Below are 14,910 nucleotides of genomic sequence, written 5' to 3'. Positions count from 1 at the left end.
GTGTTTATTATTACTTTAAAAACTTTGTTTTCAATAATAAGGATAATTTAAATAACAGTAACAATTCAACAATTTTTTCTGAAATTGTTCAATCAATTAAGCAAATTTTGTAATTACTCCCATAGACAAAGCTAACAATAATTATGCTATCTTCTGTGAAAAATTCTATGTTGAACTTTTAAATACAGAATTTTAAACTTAGTAATTTAAATAAATGATAATATTTCCATTAAAAAAGTTTTAGCTTTATGTAAGAGATTAAAAATTAAAATTAGCAATATACAATTTCCTTACTTAATTATCAGTCCTAAATTTCATAAAATTCCTGTAAAATTTTTGTTGATATATTTACTAAACATTTACTTTGCTAATTTGTATAATTTTTCCATGTGCAAATCCATTTCGGGCAAATGCGTGGCTGAAATTATGTGCAAAACAGGCAATTCTTGTTTCTTTCTCTTTTCTATTTTATATTTTTTTTCTTAAAAAAATATTTATTTTCTAAAATTATATATTGTCAACTTCTTTAAATTACCCAGTATAATATTACCTTGCGCACATCCATTTTTGGGTCCATCCTTGGTAACTAACAAATCAAACGCACTTTAGTAATGCAATAAGAACGCACTTTAATACAAAACTCCTCTAGTTACGCTATTAGCTCAATTTGCGCTTTTATTTTCATTTTTTGCAATCTGGCAATCTTGTTACAAATATATTTTAAATCGTTCTTGAAAAATGTCCCGTTCATTTAAGTTCATTTGAATTCGCCACTCGCTTTACAAATTTCTTCTCATGTTTTATCCCGTTTTTTCTTTATATTTTATTTTATGTTTTTACGTGATATTTTTACTTACTGTGATCTATTTTATTTGTTGTAATTTTTTTAAAATTTTTTTGAGTGCTCCTCACACTATTGTATTGATATATTTTGCTTTGGCTATATTGATAGAATATTAGAAAGCACTCCTTTTAGCGGATATAATCGTGCGAGCTGATGAAGAGATTGTATCTTTTCTTTTCCGGATTTTTTAAAAAACAATATTAAAAATTTTTTGTCCTTTTCCTCGGAATTTTTTCTCTCCCGTTTTTTGTTTTTTTTTATTATATTTTTCCCCCATACAGAGTGAGAGAGAAATTAATTAGTTAATAAGAGTGTTAGTAAGTTATTAAATTTGAGAAGGATTGGTTCACCCAGTAATATCCGGTATGGGAGAGGGCAACCCAAATATAGTGGAAAAGGTAGTGATGTTATCAAATGATGGAACAGTAAGTGATTTCTAGAAGTTATAAGCTTATTGCAGTTTCTTTCAGTGATACCAACTAGCTCCGCTTTGTAAAAAAAATAATTTCTGGTGGAAACGCTTGCAATTATCAAGATAACTGCACTACTAAAATAGTAAGCTAAAAATTACTTAACTTCGTTACCACTAGAGATTACTTTTCAACAAAGTGGAGCAATCCGGTAACACTGAAAGATATAGCTTATAACTTGTATAAATTGCTTTTGTTATTACGTAAGATAATTGCACAAAATTTCGTAAAACTAGCTTAAATATTCAAGAAAATGAGGACATTTTTATAAGAAACTAATTTTTTTGAGTTATGTTTTCTAACAGAAGATCAATTAAAAATTAGAAAATAATTCGTTAAAAATTGGACCAGAAATGTGCGTTTAAATTAGTTATGCGTGGGTAACATTTATAATTTTTTTTTCATAATATTTTCTTGAATTGTATTTAGTAACTTATGAAAAAAAGTCTAATCTGAATATCGTGAAAAAGTAAAAAAAATTCTATAAATTTTTTATGGAGCTTTTGTATGTTTCAATAGAGCTTTTAATGATGAGGGGTTATCCACTAATATTAGTTTGAATCATGTTATTTTAAAAATTTTATAACAAATGATCTACAACAATGGTACGGACAACAAACTATGATGGCAAAAGGAAAGAAAACTTGTGAAAAAAAAGATTCTTCATTAGGGAATAGTACTATATAATGCCGAAATCATTTTTAATAAATCTTGATTAAAAATAAGAAATAAAATTTATGGTAAACCCCTAACAATTTTCATCTTTTCACTACTTTGAAAATTGCTAGTAACATCAGAAATTTTCAAGATTCTTGAATCGAATTTTCTACATATGTTTCCAAATATGATGCAGAACAAAATTGTAAAAAAAAAAATTTGTAAGCTTTTTCCGTGAATGCGCAGTATAAAGGATTATTAGGAGAGCTTTTAATGATGAGGGGTTATCCACAAATTTCAGCTTGAATCATGTTATTTTAAAATTTTTATAACAAATGATCTACAACAATGGTACGGAGAACAAACTATGATGGCAAAAGGAAAGAAAACTTGTGAAAAAAAAGATTTTCCATTAGGGAATAGTATTATATAATGTCGAAATCATTTTTAGTAAATCTTGATTAATAATAAAAAATAAAATTTGTGGTAAACCCCTAACAATTTTCATCTTTTCACTACTTTGAAAATTGCTAGTAATATCAGAAATTTTCAAGATTCTTGAATCGAATTTTCTACATATGTTTCCAAATATGATCCAGAACAAAATTGTAAAAAAAAAAAATTTGTAAGCTTTTTCCGTGAATGCGCAGTATAAAGGATTATTGGGAGAGCTCTTAATGATGAGGGGTTATCCACATATTTTAGTTTGAATCATGTTATTCTAAAAATTTTATAACAAATGATCTACAACAATGGTACGGACAGCAAACTATGATGGCAAAAGGAAAGAATACTTGTGAAAAAAAAAAGATTCTTCATTAGGGAATAGTACTATATAATGCCGAAATCATTTTTAATAAATCTTGATTAATAATAAAAAATAAAATTTGCGGTAAACCCCTAACAATTTTCATCTTTTCACTACTTTGAAAATTGCTAGTAACTTCAGAAATTTTCAAGATTCTTGAATCGAATTTTCTACATATGTTTCCAAATATGATCCAGAACAAAATTGTAAAAAAAAAAATTTGTAAGCTTTTTCCGTGAATGCGCAGTATAAAGGATTATTAGAAGAGCTCTTAATGATGAGGGGTTATCCACAAACATTAGTTTGAATCATGTTATTTTAAAAATTTTATAACAAATGATCTACAACAATGGTACGGACAACAAACTATGATGGCAAAAGGAAAGAAAACTTGTGAAATGAAATATGTTTCTGAAATATGTGAAATGAAATAAGTATTTTCTAATGAAGTATGTTTTAAATTTCATTCGGGAATAGTGCTATATAATGCCAAAATCATTTTTAATGAATCTTAATTAACAATAAAAAATAAAATTTGTGGTAAACCCTTTACAATTTTCATCTCTTCACTACTACTTCGAAAATCGCTAGCAACTTTTTAAATTTCCGAGATTTTTAAATCGAATTTTCTTCATATGTTTTCAAATATGATCCAGAATAAAATTGCGAAATTTTTCCGTGAATGCGCAGTATAAAGGATTTCTTAAATCTTGCGGAATTTTTAAGGAATTATTTTCAAATTTTAAAATGCTATTGTTGTTTTTTTAATTGAAATTTCCTCTAAAAGTTTTATTTTATTTTATTGAACAATTCTAAAGTTATAACAAGAAAACGTAGGTCAAAAAAATTTTGTTTTCCAATAAAAATATTTACTAAATTTTGTCCAATAATTTCAATATAATAACCAATTGATATAAGTTAAAAGCTTATTATTATATGTTCTTTTAAGGGGTGTTCAAAAACACAATTTTTATTTTCGTAAGTTGTTTACGGTTCCTCAATCCTCTAAAAACTTTACACTATAATGTCACGTATGAGATATCGCTAGAGACAGACATTCCTACAGATATAAAGAGTTTTTTTAAGTATTTCTTGAGAAATATGAAAAAAATGAGCAAGTGTAGAAGTGTTCCCATAATTTTATTAAAACGAGCTAACAATAGAAATGTAAAAGACAGTAACAGGAAAATAATATCCATTTTAAAATTTCTTATTACTAAAATTTTTTTTTATTTTAGCTCCATTGGTAAAGAAATGGGTAAATAATTTAAAAATTGTAACATCTTATCCTCTAATTACCCCACTGTATTAACATAATTGCTTTTTTTATTCACCACTTTTTTTATTCAATAATTTAGTTTATTATTTTACAATTTTTTAACACTTTACTTTTTCGTTCTTCTTGAAGTGTAAAATTTAAATAGTTGGCTTGTTTAGCTAACAGAATTTTTTGAAGTGAGAAATGAACACGAAAAAGTGAAAGCTTATTTTTTTTATTTTATACGCATTAAATAGGCTTTTATTTGCTTAATCGGTTAACGCCCAGCATCATATATTTAGGACAGTTCCTTTTTTCAAAGACATTCATTGTGGTGGGAAACTTTTTTCAGTATTTTCATTTATCTGGGTGAATTATAAGATTCTCAGATACCACAATGATTTAGTTACTTCTGATTAGATCTAGAATTATAAGGAGCAAGTACTTTTTGATCTATCAATGACTTTTTGAATGCCCTAACAGTGGTAGTGGTGGTGGTGGTACTTATTCCTCTTGGCCATGGGTGAAAGCCCTTATATAGCAAGACGGAAAAGAGAAAAACCTGGTAAGTAAAACATTTCATTCTAGCATTTTTTTCGAAAAAAAATGAAATATCTGTAACTATCAAGATTTCTTTTATAATTCTGGCATATATATAAAACTGCTTCTTTCCCAAGGTAAAGTAGATATTGCTGAAAAATTTGAAAAAAGAATAAGTAAACTCCTCCCCAAAACTAGCTATAACTGAAATGGTTTTACTACCAGCCTTTCCTCTTTTCCGTCTCGCTTTCACCCCTGCTCTTGGCCCAGAACAAGGCTAGACCAAGTCCATGAGACCATGAAGGGAACGTCTTTTGACCCTGAACAAATGTTAGTCCGCGGGTATGACCAGTGATTAGTCTTGTGATAGCTGTCTGTAGTTTCCTATCACCTTTTAGCTCCAGGGCAGCCCCAGGATTATTTTGTTGATACCATTCACGACTAGGTGGAATCCTCCAAGTCCTATTATTGTCGGCCTTTACTTTTGCATAGATTTCATTGTATGTTAGAAGGCCACTACTATCTATGGGATCATTGGAGCCCTCCTTGGCCAGTTCTTTGGCCAGATCATTAAAGTGAAGGTTCACGTGGGAGGGGATCCACTGAAGATGTATATCATTGTGATAAGAGTAAGTCATCAAGTTGTCGATGATATTCAGGCCAATTCTGTCACTGATGCTTTGCCAATAACTCAGGTATTGAACTGAGCTATTAATATCCGTGAAAATCCAGATATTCTCTGTACTCTCAATGGAAATCATGTGTTCTAGAGCCGCGTTTATGTCGATTAGTTCTGATCTGAAAACTGAACAATGGTTTGGGTTACGCCTTTTAATTTTTGTAACGTCATCTTGGTTTTTTATGACAACACCGCTAGCAGTGTTGCCATTATCAAATTTACTTCCATCCGTGAAAATATGTACTGCTTCATTTGGGGTGTTGTGGATTGTCTCCAGTGCCAACTGTCTAAGAAGTGCTGGATGCTGATTTTTCTTACTACTGGAGGCCAAAAGTTCCTCGTGAAAGAAAACCCTCGGAAGGTCTTTCAGTGGGTCTATATTTGGTTCTATCGAGCAGTGTTCTATGTCAGGGAACAGCAGATTCAATTTACCTGCCCTGCAAAAGGGACTGTCTCTTTTTAATCTCTGGACATCTGTCCAATTCATGAAGTAGGTAGAAGTACGATGTTGGTCTCCATAGCTGTATAGCTTGCTGTAATATTTTGCGGTGCTAGAAGTCCATCTCATAAACAATGGTTGGAGATTAGCCTCGTATAGGACAATCTCATTAGGACAGCTATTACGTAAGCCTGTAATGATCCGTGCAGCACTCAGCTGTATCCTTTCAAGCATTTTTAAATTACCAACAGAAGCTGTCAGTAAAATCTGGAATCCATATTCCAGCATTGGTCTGATAAAGGAAGTGTAAGTTGTCCTTAGGGTATTGGCATCTGCTCCCCAGTCGCGGCCAGAAATATATTTCAAGATGTTAAGTCTCTTTCTTGCCCTCTCCACCTGATTGGCGATATGTCTGTTGCAGGTAATCTCGGGGTCAAGTGTAAAACCCAAGTATTTTGGATATTTTTCATACTTAAGAACATGACCATCTAGAACAATCTTAGGTAGGTAATTATAGAGACGTTTGTTTGTGGTAAAGAAACTCACTACCGATTTCTTTGGATTAAAGTTGAGTTTGTGAAGACCAGCAAAACGCTGTATTCCCTTTAATGAGTTATTTAGTTCTGATTCAATTGCATCTATGTTCCTGCCAGAACTCCAAATAATAATATCATCTGCAAATATACCAATTTCACAACCCTGTAAAATTTCCTTTTCAATACCGGCAATGAAGAGCGCAAAGAGAATCGGGCGCCCTAACAGTAGAAAAACCAATTAATTTCGATAATATACAATACCACTTTTTCCATAAAACCACTTTTTGTATCATTTCTATTTATAAATTCGGGACATTACGGGTTAATCGCTGATTCATATTTCGAAAGTTATAAAAGGAAACGTAAGTAAAAAAAAAAGTTTTCTAATAAAAATATTTACTAAATTTTGTTAAATTTAATAGCCAATTGATACAAGTTAAAAGCTTATTTTTATATTTTCTCGCAAAAGGTGTTTAAAAACGCTTTTTTTCTTTCGTCATTCATTTCCGCTCCTTCAATCCTCTACAAAATTTTTCACTATAATGTCACGTATGAGACACCGCGAGACCCAAACATTTCTACAGATATAAAAAGATTTTTTGAAGTATTTCTTGAGAAATATGAAAAAAATGAGCAAATATAGAAGTGTTCCCATAATTTTATTAAAACGAGCTAACAATAGAAATGTAAAAGACAGTAATAGGATAATAATATCCATTTTAAAATTCTTATTACTGAGAATTTTTTTTTATTTTAGCACCATTGGTAAGGTAAATAATTTAAGAATTGAAACAGCTTATCGTTCTATTACCCCACCGTATTAACGTAATTGCTTTTTTTTATTTACCACTTTTTTTATTCAATAATTTAATTTATTAGATAACAATTTTTCACAACCTATCTCGTCGTTCTTCTTAAAACGTAAAATTTAAATAGTTGGCTTATTTAGCTAACAGAATTTTTTGAAGTGAAAGCTTATTATTTTATTTGAAAAACACAGAATAGATTTTTAAGTCCTTAATCGCTGATTAAAATTATTTTCTTATAAGAAACAAGAAATAATAGAGAGAAAAAAACGATTTCCGGCAATTTAACAGTAATTACCTTTTTTTTTACTTATTAGGTATTATTCGTGGTTATAAGAAATTACATTAGATTTAATTAGTGGTTGCAGTTAGGAACAAAAATAGTTTAGTCATTTACAGGATTCGGAATTACTTCTTTATTACAGGGTTCCCACAACCTGGAAAAAAAGAAATGATTGGTCACCAAGATTTTTCGAAACTAAAGAAAAATGCTTAAATTTAGCTTTTATTTTAGAATTACGAAATTCTTACCAAGGTGAAATTTGCACTGGTATATATTTTCTTCAAATAAGAAATTTACTAGTTTCTTGAAATATCGAAATTTTTTTCCCTTTTCCTAATACTTTTAAAAATTTTCCTGAACGTGGAAACTGTATTACTATCTCTATACAAATTAACTTTATTTTTTAATCAAAGGTTTCGAAAGATTTTCCATAGCAAAACTGTAGCACATTTGAAATACACAACGCATAGCTTAATGTGCTTGCATAGCACAATTCGAAAGATCATACTAGAAGCTTAGAGAAATGATGCAATTTTTATTAATGCAAAATTGAAATCGACCCATAAGAAGGGAGGGAGCCCTGGTGGCTCAAGGAATTGCGCGTTCATGGGTGAAAGCCCTTATATAGCAAGACTAAAAAGAGAAAAACCTGGTACGTTAAACATTTCATTCCAGCATTTTTTTCGAAAAAAATGAAATATCTGTAACTATCAAGATTTCTTTTATAATTCTGGCATATATATAAAACTGCTTCGTTTCCAAGATAAAGTAGATATTGTTAAAAAATTTAAAAAAAGAATAAGTAAACTCCTCTCCAAAACTAGCTATAACTGAAATGGTTTTACTACCAGCCTTTCCCCTTTTCCGTCTCGCTTTCACCCCTGAGAGCGTTAGTCTTCCAGTAAGGGGAGCCGGGTTCGAATTTCAACAGAGGCTTGGTCTATACGAATTCGGCAACCTGCTCACACCGGGACACAGTACTGCCTTAAAATATTTTCATTGGTAGACGGATCATGGGTTAAATTCCCCTTCCCGTCATTCTAACTGGGGGAGGTTTTGATGGTCTGTATGTAACGCAAGTTCCATCAAGAAATCCAAATAAAGTCTGATTTATTATAATACTTCATTCAGGATTTCCCTTGTCTTCTGAATTGGTTTTAAAATTACAAGGCTATGGAATTGTCGTAAACCCAAAAATTAGATCAGCTGTTCAACGGCGGTTGCAAAAATAAAGAAGAAGTTGAAAACTTTTTTATGGCTTTAATACCAACAATATTGAGATCAATCTATAGAAATACGAGTTTAGGAAGTGCGCTTAATCTCGGCGTCTGACGCCAAAGGCGGTACTTACCGATTTACGGCGAACTTGAGTCGAAACATATGAAACGGATTTAAATAAAAGTGCTTAAAATTTCTTTGATCTAGCTAAAATGAGGCTAAACATTATAAATATCTATAAAAGCAAATAATTTTCGATCCAAAACCTGATCATCATTCTCGCAGAGCGGACAAAATATCACAGGCCTATCTTCAAAGCGACTGTGTCGCTAATCATCGTTGCCAAGCGTTTTCCAAGTGTCTTTTCTTACTCTAATGCAGCTAAGAGCGCGCACTTCGGGTCACTGGTATTCCCTGGATGCCTCCTTACGGTGGCGGGACAGGGCTAAACTGTGCTTAAATAAAAGTGCTAACTAATATGGGAAAGAAATAGGGGGTGGAGACATAGTGAGGTCGAAAATCTCGACGGTCAGGAAAACCGGACCATAAGAGTCGTTAATAAAAAGGCGTCCGAGTAGTCGGTATCATCAGGAATAAGCAAAATATAATAAGTAAAATCCGATAAGAAAAATAAACATGAATAGGAAAAACTGAACACTATATACAACAAGAAGCATAAGTAGAAAAAATGACAGGGTTCCCGCGGTCCTCGAAAGGTTTGTAATAGTAGTGATTTGTCGTAAATTTAGGTTAATGCTATAAGTTTTTCTAAATTTTATACACCACTTTATTGTTAAGCGGTTTAAAAAGTGAAAATTTTCATGCATATATAATTTCTTTAGAAAAAATTTTTTAGTGGTAGTTACACAGAAATTAAAATATCTATATTTCTTTTATATCCGTTGCTACTTTTTAAAATTTTCAAAACCTGAAATAAACAATCGTAAGGGGAAGTGAGGTACGTAAAGTCGACAAGCTATTTATAAAATAGAATTATTTACAATTAAATACAAAATTAGGACGATACGTAAAGTAAGATTCTAATTACGTAATCACTGGTGACGTGGAGACCCTTCTCTCCCGTGGCTTCAAGAAATGGTTCTTCCCTTGACGATATTAATAGTTATAAAATGTGGCAGGCTCATGTTTAGAATTAGTGGCAGTAGTAAATGAAGCTTAGACAAACAAGCATCGTCAGTAAGTAAGTCAGACATTGTAGTAGTGCTCTGGAGCTGGACCGCAATCCCATCAGTCATAAATTTGTTTTAAAGTTAGTTTCAGCACTGTGAGGTCAGCTGATTGTGTGGTTGCTGTAGGACTGCAATGTTTAAATTATTTGAGCTATGATAGCTTAGGCGATAGGGTGCTCGCCTCCCAATAACGTGAATCGGATTCGAATCCCAGCGATGACTGGCTGATACGAATTCCGCATCCGGCTTCCACCGACCACAGCGCTGAAGTGAAATATCCTCAGTGGACGACGGATCATGGGTTTGAGTGCCCTTGCCGTCTGCTTAACCATGGGTGGTTTTCTTCTCCATGTAACACAAACGTGGGTTAGTTCCATCAAAATGGCCTCCACGAAGGCAAATATCTCACAATACTTGATCCAGGAATTTCCTTGACTTCTGGATTGGGTTCAGAATTACTAGACTTTGGAGTTAAACATTAGTAGTCGTTATCCCAGGGTTGCGTAGACTGCTCAACGGCAGTTCTAGTCCTAGTGTTTTGAATTTATTGGGCACCTGGGCCGCAAAGCGGCCCCTATCCCATTCATCTGGAATTTTAGAACAGTTTTGGTTGAGCAATGAGGTAAGCAGGCAATGGAGTTGCTTTTATGAATGTTTCAAGCTCTTTGCTTAAACAGGGTTCCCACGGTCCTTGAGAATTTTAAAAAGTGGTAATAAAAATAAAAGAAATTTTGACATTTTTATTTCTGTGTAGCCACCACTAAAAGTTTTTTTCTAAAAATTATATATATGCACGAAAATTTCAGCACTTTACGATAAAAAAGTATATTAAAATAAATAAGTATATTGTAGCTCCACCCTAAATTTGCTACCACTTCTTAAATTTTTCAAGGACCGCGGGAACCCTGTTANTTATAATCTTCCCTTCTGCCATAGAGAGTTTATTTTTTAAGTGATCACTTAGAGTGTTAATGGCGGGGCAGGCATAAGTTAGAATTGGCCTAATTGCCATTAGATAGACAGTGCGCTTGCAATTTAAGTCTACAGATGACTTCGAGTTTAATATGGAGTTTAGGGCTCGCTCAACGGCAGTTATAAAATTAAAAAGTTAATATTAGAATGTTTTTTTAATTATAGTGGTACTTAAGAAGGAAAAAAAATGCTTTTGACTTTCTGTGCTCATTTGGCAGATATGCTAAGGTTCAAATGCTTAAACAATTTTATACAATAAGAGAATATGGCATTTGCGCTAATTTCGGTAGGGAATTACAAACTAAAATATTTACTGATTTTTCGGTTAATTTCGCCAACATTTAGAAAGGCTCAATATGTTCTAATTGTAACAAAGCTCTGGGTTCCCACTGTCCCTGAAAAGTTTTAGTACTAGTAGTAAATTTAAGTTAACGCTTTAAGATGCTTCTTATTTTAATACACTACTTTATAGTTCGGTGGTTTAACTCGTTTACGCCGGGGTGACCCACCGGTGGGTCACACTAGATTGTCTCATCGAGTGGCGCACCGGAGTAGAAACTAGTAAAATATAAATTTCATTTTTTAGCTTCTTTCCAGAAATAATAAAAATTCATAACTACCAATTGTTTTTAACGGATGCAATTTTTATATTGAATTGCTTCTTCGCCGTGAAAAATTTTCTTACAGTAAATTGTTATTGTTCAGAATAGTTTACTTCCTCCCGAATATTATCTAATATTGAAATAGTTCTTCTACCAGTATTTTCTCTTTTCCGTCCCGCTTTCAGGCGCAATACCCGGCGCGAACGTGTCAGTAGATTGAATTTTTATGCTTATATTCTTTCTTTGGAAAATAATTTTTAGTGGTGGCTACGCATAATCGACGATCGTCAAATATCGACATTTCTTTTAATTTAGTTACCACTTTTTAAAATTTTCAAGGTTTACGGCAACCCTAATAGTGGCGCATCACATAATTCTTGAATTGTTTAGTAGTGGTGGTGATTAAAAACCCTATAAATCGAAAATATTAACACGTTGAATGTTACGATAATTTTACATGGCTTTCCCGTTTGTCCAAACGGTATATAAAGAAATGCCAACTTGCTCCGTTTTGTAAAATAGTATATTATAGTGGTAGCGAAATTTAGGTTACTTTTAGTTTAGCATTTTTCATTTTAATAATTTTTTCACCTCTAAATATGAAAAATTATAAGTATCATACAAAATGTAACGATCAAGCATTAATCTACTAGTTACTCTGATAAAAAGTAGGCGTAACTATCCTTCTTCAACGAATTTTACTATATAATTTGTTACCATTAAACTATTCCAGTAAGCGGAGCAGTTGGCATCCCTGTGTATAACTACAGACTAAATTCGGCAGAATTTTGCTTGTTTTTTAAAAGAATTAGCTTGGTATCCTGATAAAAGTGGTGAATTACATAACCCTACGAATTGTTTAGAAATAATGGTAGATAAAACTCTACTCAATTGAATTTATTAAACCAAGAATCACAATTGATAAATTACCACTTGAAAATATTTCTCGCTGTCCGGAGCAAGATGGCATCTTTGTGTATATAAATGAAACTATTTTTGTGTGTTCTATATTGCATTAAATTCTTCAAACCATTTCAGAACCGATAAAATATAAAAAAAAATTAAAAATTTACTCGAATTATGTGTTTTTAATAATCTTGGCTTCGCCGGTCACCGGTGACCCCCGTGGCGTTGCGAACAAACTCAGTGACGATCACCGGTGACCCGCATGGCATTCAGCATGTTAAACCAATAGTCATACATTAAAGGACTACCATTCAAAAATATTTGTTCACTGTCCGGAGCTAGTTGACTTTTCTACAATAATTTCTAGTTTCATTAAATAAATTACGTGAAGTTGCCCCTGATTTGTTGCTTATTGACTATACTTAATTTATTTACGGTAATTAACGGTACTTAGTTATTTTAGATTCCAAATTTTCATGATTTCTTTCTGTGCTTCGACTGTGAACAAAAATTGACAGCGCTTACATAAAAAAAAAATAAAAATACTGAAAGAATTTTTAGTGTCAAATTCTCGAATGGTGTGTTTTATGTATTAGTCATAAAATGTCTTAAAGCAAAAACACAATTGAGTTTAATACGATCATCATACATGATTTGTTCACGTGTTTTTGAGTTCAGTTAATAACGTGGAAACATTCATTGTATCTCAAACAGTCATTAAAATGATAAGAATTTGGGAGGTAAAATATGATTTTTCTCTCTTTTTTTTTCTTATCGCAATAGGTATTATTTTATTCTTACAAAACACGTTTCTTCATTCTTTGATTATCAGATATTGCAAATAAAATATTTTCGGCTTTAAATATCTTCCAGGTTGATTAGATTCGGTCTTTTTTGGAGGTGTGACTTCATTCGAACCAATATGAAGGAAGTGAATATCAGCATGCCGGAGAAGCACGCGAATGAGGGTAAGCAGTAGCATTATTTTCGTTTTTAACAATTGATTTGAGATTGGTGGATGATGCAGGCAAGTGACATTTTCAGGGATATTTATTAATTAGAGAAAATAACATAAAGTGGTCGCACTAATATGGGTGTTCTTAATGTAACATAGTTGTTTCTGCTCAAATTATAACATAAATACTTTTACTTAAATTTTAACGTAACTAATCCGCATAAATTTTAAGTATGCTATCTATGCTTTAACCCCTTGGGGACGGGTGATTCAGAAAAGCATTCGTACAAAATCAGAATCAGGATTTAATTAAATAAAAAACGGTAACTTAAATGTAGTCGTTACTAATTTGACAGACTTACTTTGCTTTTACTTTAATTATTGTTAGTTTAACCATATATATATAATCAATGTTAGATCAAAGTATAACTAAATAGTTTTATTTTGAACAAAGTAATGGTGAATTAAATAAATCAAACAAATATAACTCCGCCCACAAATAAACTGCTAAAGAATTACTTTGATTACCAGTTTTATCTTTTTACCCTGATTGATACGTGTTTATGCTGTCACGTATTTGTAACTGTCGGCGCGAAAGGGTTAAGCATGCTTCATGATTTCTATTTCAAATTTGGCAGTGGTAAATAAAATAAGGTTAACAATTATTAGCTCTGTCTTTAAAAAAGTCTATGATAAAATAGTTGTCGTACCTTTTTTTCTAACCCTGATTATAGCCACTTTGAAAATTTCACTCACCTGGTTCATCTACTTATCTTTTCAATTATATTCCAGTTTAATTATTTGATTTTAACCCGTTTATTTTCGGCACAAAAATGGTCCATGTCTGAAAAACATATATGTAGTGTATATTTTTTATGATTCTGTTGCTTTAAAAAAGTATTTTGCTTATACAGATATAAATATCTATTATATAAATACCTATATAATCAATATTTAATGAAAAATAGAATTGCGTTATGTTTCACAGAAAGTACTAAAATTAAAACAATTTGTAACCATTTTTTCTAAGTTTTTGAAAAAAGCGAAATGTTATTTTCATTAAAATGCTGTGAGTCTGAGGCCTTACGAACCTTTTCTTATTAATCCTGAAATTAGACTAAGAAACATTAATGACAATAATCTTATACCGAAAATTAAAAATTAGTTAATGAAAACAAGTGGTTTTTAACACAACTACCAATAGAAATTGTTATTTGATATTCTCGTCAACGGTAGACATTCTAAAACCGTGTACATTATCTGAAAAAAATTTTGAAGAAATGATGGAGGTAGAAAAAACATAGGCTTCTTTTTTTTAAAAAAAAGGAAGAAAATAAAAATTATTAGCATTTCAAAATTAGCATAAAATTAAAAATTGAGTGTACTAGAATTTTTTTTAAAACTTCAAATTTGTATGGGTTTTCCCTCCAATTAATTTCGTTGCATGACTTTCGTTTTTCAAAAATAAACGCTAGAAAAATTATCGTAATATTTAAATACAACGTTTCAAACTCTGTGCGTGCGTTGTTTTCACGTGCCAGGATTAAAAAATATCAACTTGCGTTATTTCTCAAGTTTTTGTCTTTCTTTTATGACAAATTGTTAATTGTTTTTTAGTGCAATTTTCCTTTTTTCCTGTTTGCGTCTTACTAGACCTTAGAAATGACGCTTCTTTTTCTTAAAAAAAAATGCCAACAGTTGCATTTAACTATTAGAATTTTTGTTACACAAAAACTTGATTGTTTTC

At 31.4% G+C, this 14,910-nt stretch overlaps 2 protein-coding genes across 4 annotated transcripts in view; one reads left to right on the top strand and one right to left on the bottom strand.

The window, feature by feature from the left end:
• Positions 1-14,910, top strand: part of LOC107446766 (putative inorganic phosphate cotransporter) — a 51,896-nt gene that overhangs the window by 6,788 nt on the left and 30,198 nt on the right. Inside the window, exons 1-2 of one of the 3 annotated variants that reach the window (XM_043048140.2) lie at positions 12,865-12,948; positions 13,082-13,176. In XM_043048140.2, coding sequence (XP_042904074.1) covers positions 13,131-13,176 — 46 coding nt within the window. In that variant the 5' untranslated portion in view covers positions 12,865-12,948; positions 13,082-13,130. Of the gene's footprint in view, positions 1-12,864; positions 12,992-13,081; positions 13,177-14,910 lie in introns of those variants that run through there. The other 2 variants (XM_016061522.3, XM_021145281.3) reach the window with 2 other exon arrangements.
• On the bottom strand, positions 4,796-9,752 carry LOC107446765 (uncharacterized). Its single transcript, XM_043048143.2, has 2 exons — positions 9,725-9,752; positions 4,796-6,450 (listed from the first exon to the last, which is right to left on the bottom strand). The coding sequence occupies exons 1-2, from the start codon at positions 9,750-9,752 to the stop codon at positions 4,796-4,798; spliced, it is 1,683 nt and encodes a 560-aa protein (XP_042904077.2).

The sequence above is a fragment of the Parasteatoda tepidariorum genome, chromosome 6 (assembly GCF_043381705.1).
Source record: "Parasteatoda tepidariorum isolate YZ-2023 chromosome 6, CAS_Ptep_4.0, whole genome shotgun sequence".
In the NCBI taxonomy this organism is placed as follows: Eukaryota; Metazoa; Arthropoda; class Arachnida; order Araneae; family Theridiidae; genus Parasteatoda; species Parasteatoda tepidariorum.
Note: the sequence above shows the minus strand (reverse complement) of the source record. Positions and strands in the feature narration are given on the sequence as shown.

Coding starts and splice junctions, on each gene's coding strand:
- LOC107446765 (XM_043048143.2), bottom strand. CDS start 9,752: ATGTCTGACTTACTTACTGACGATGCTT. Junction 6,451..9,724: donor CTTACTTACTGACGATGCTT/GTTTGTCTAAGC, acceptor TTCTACTGTTAG/GGCGCCCGATTCTCTTTGCG.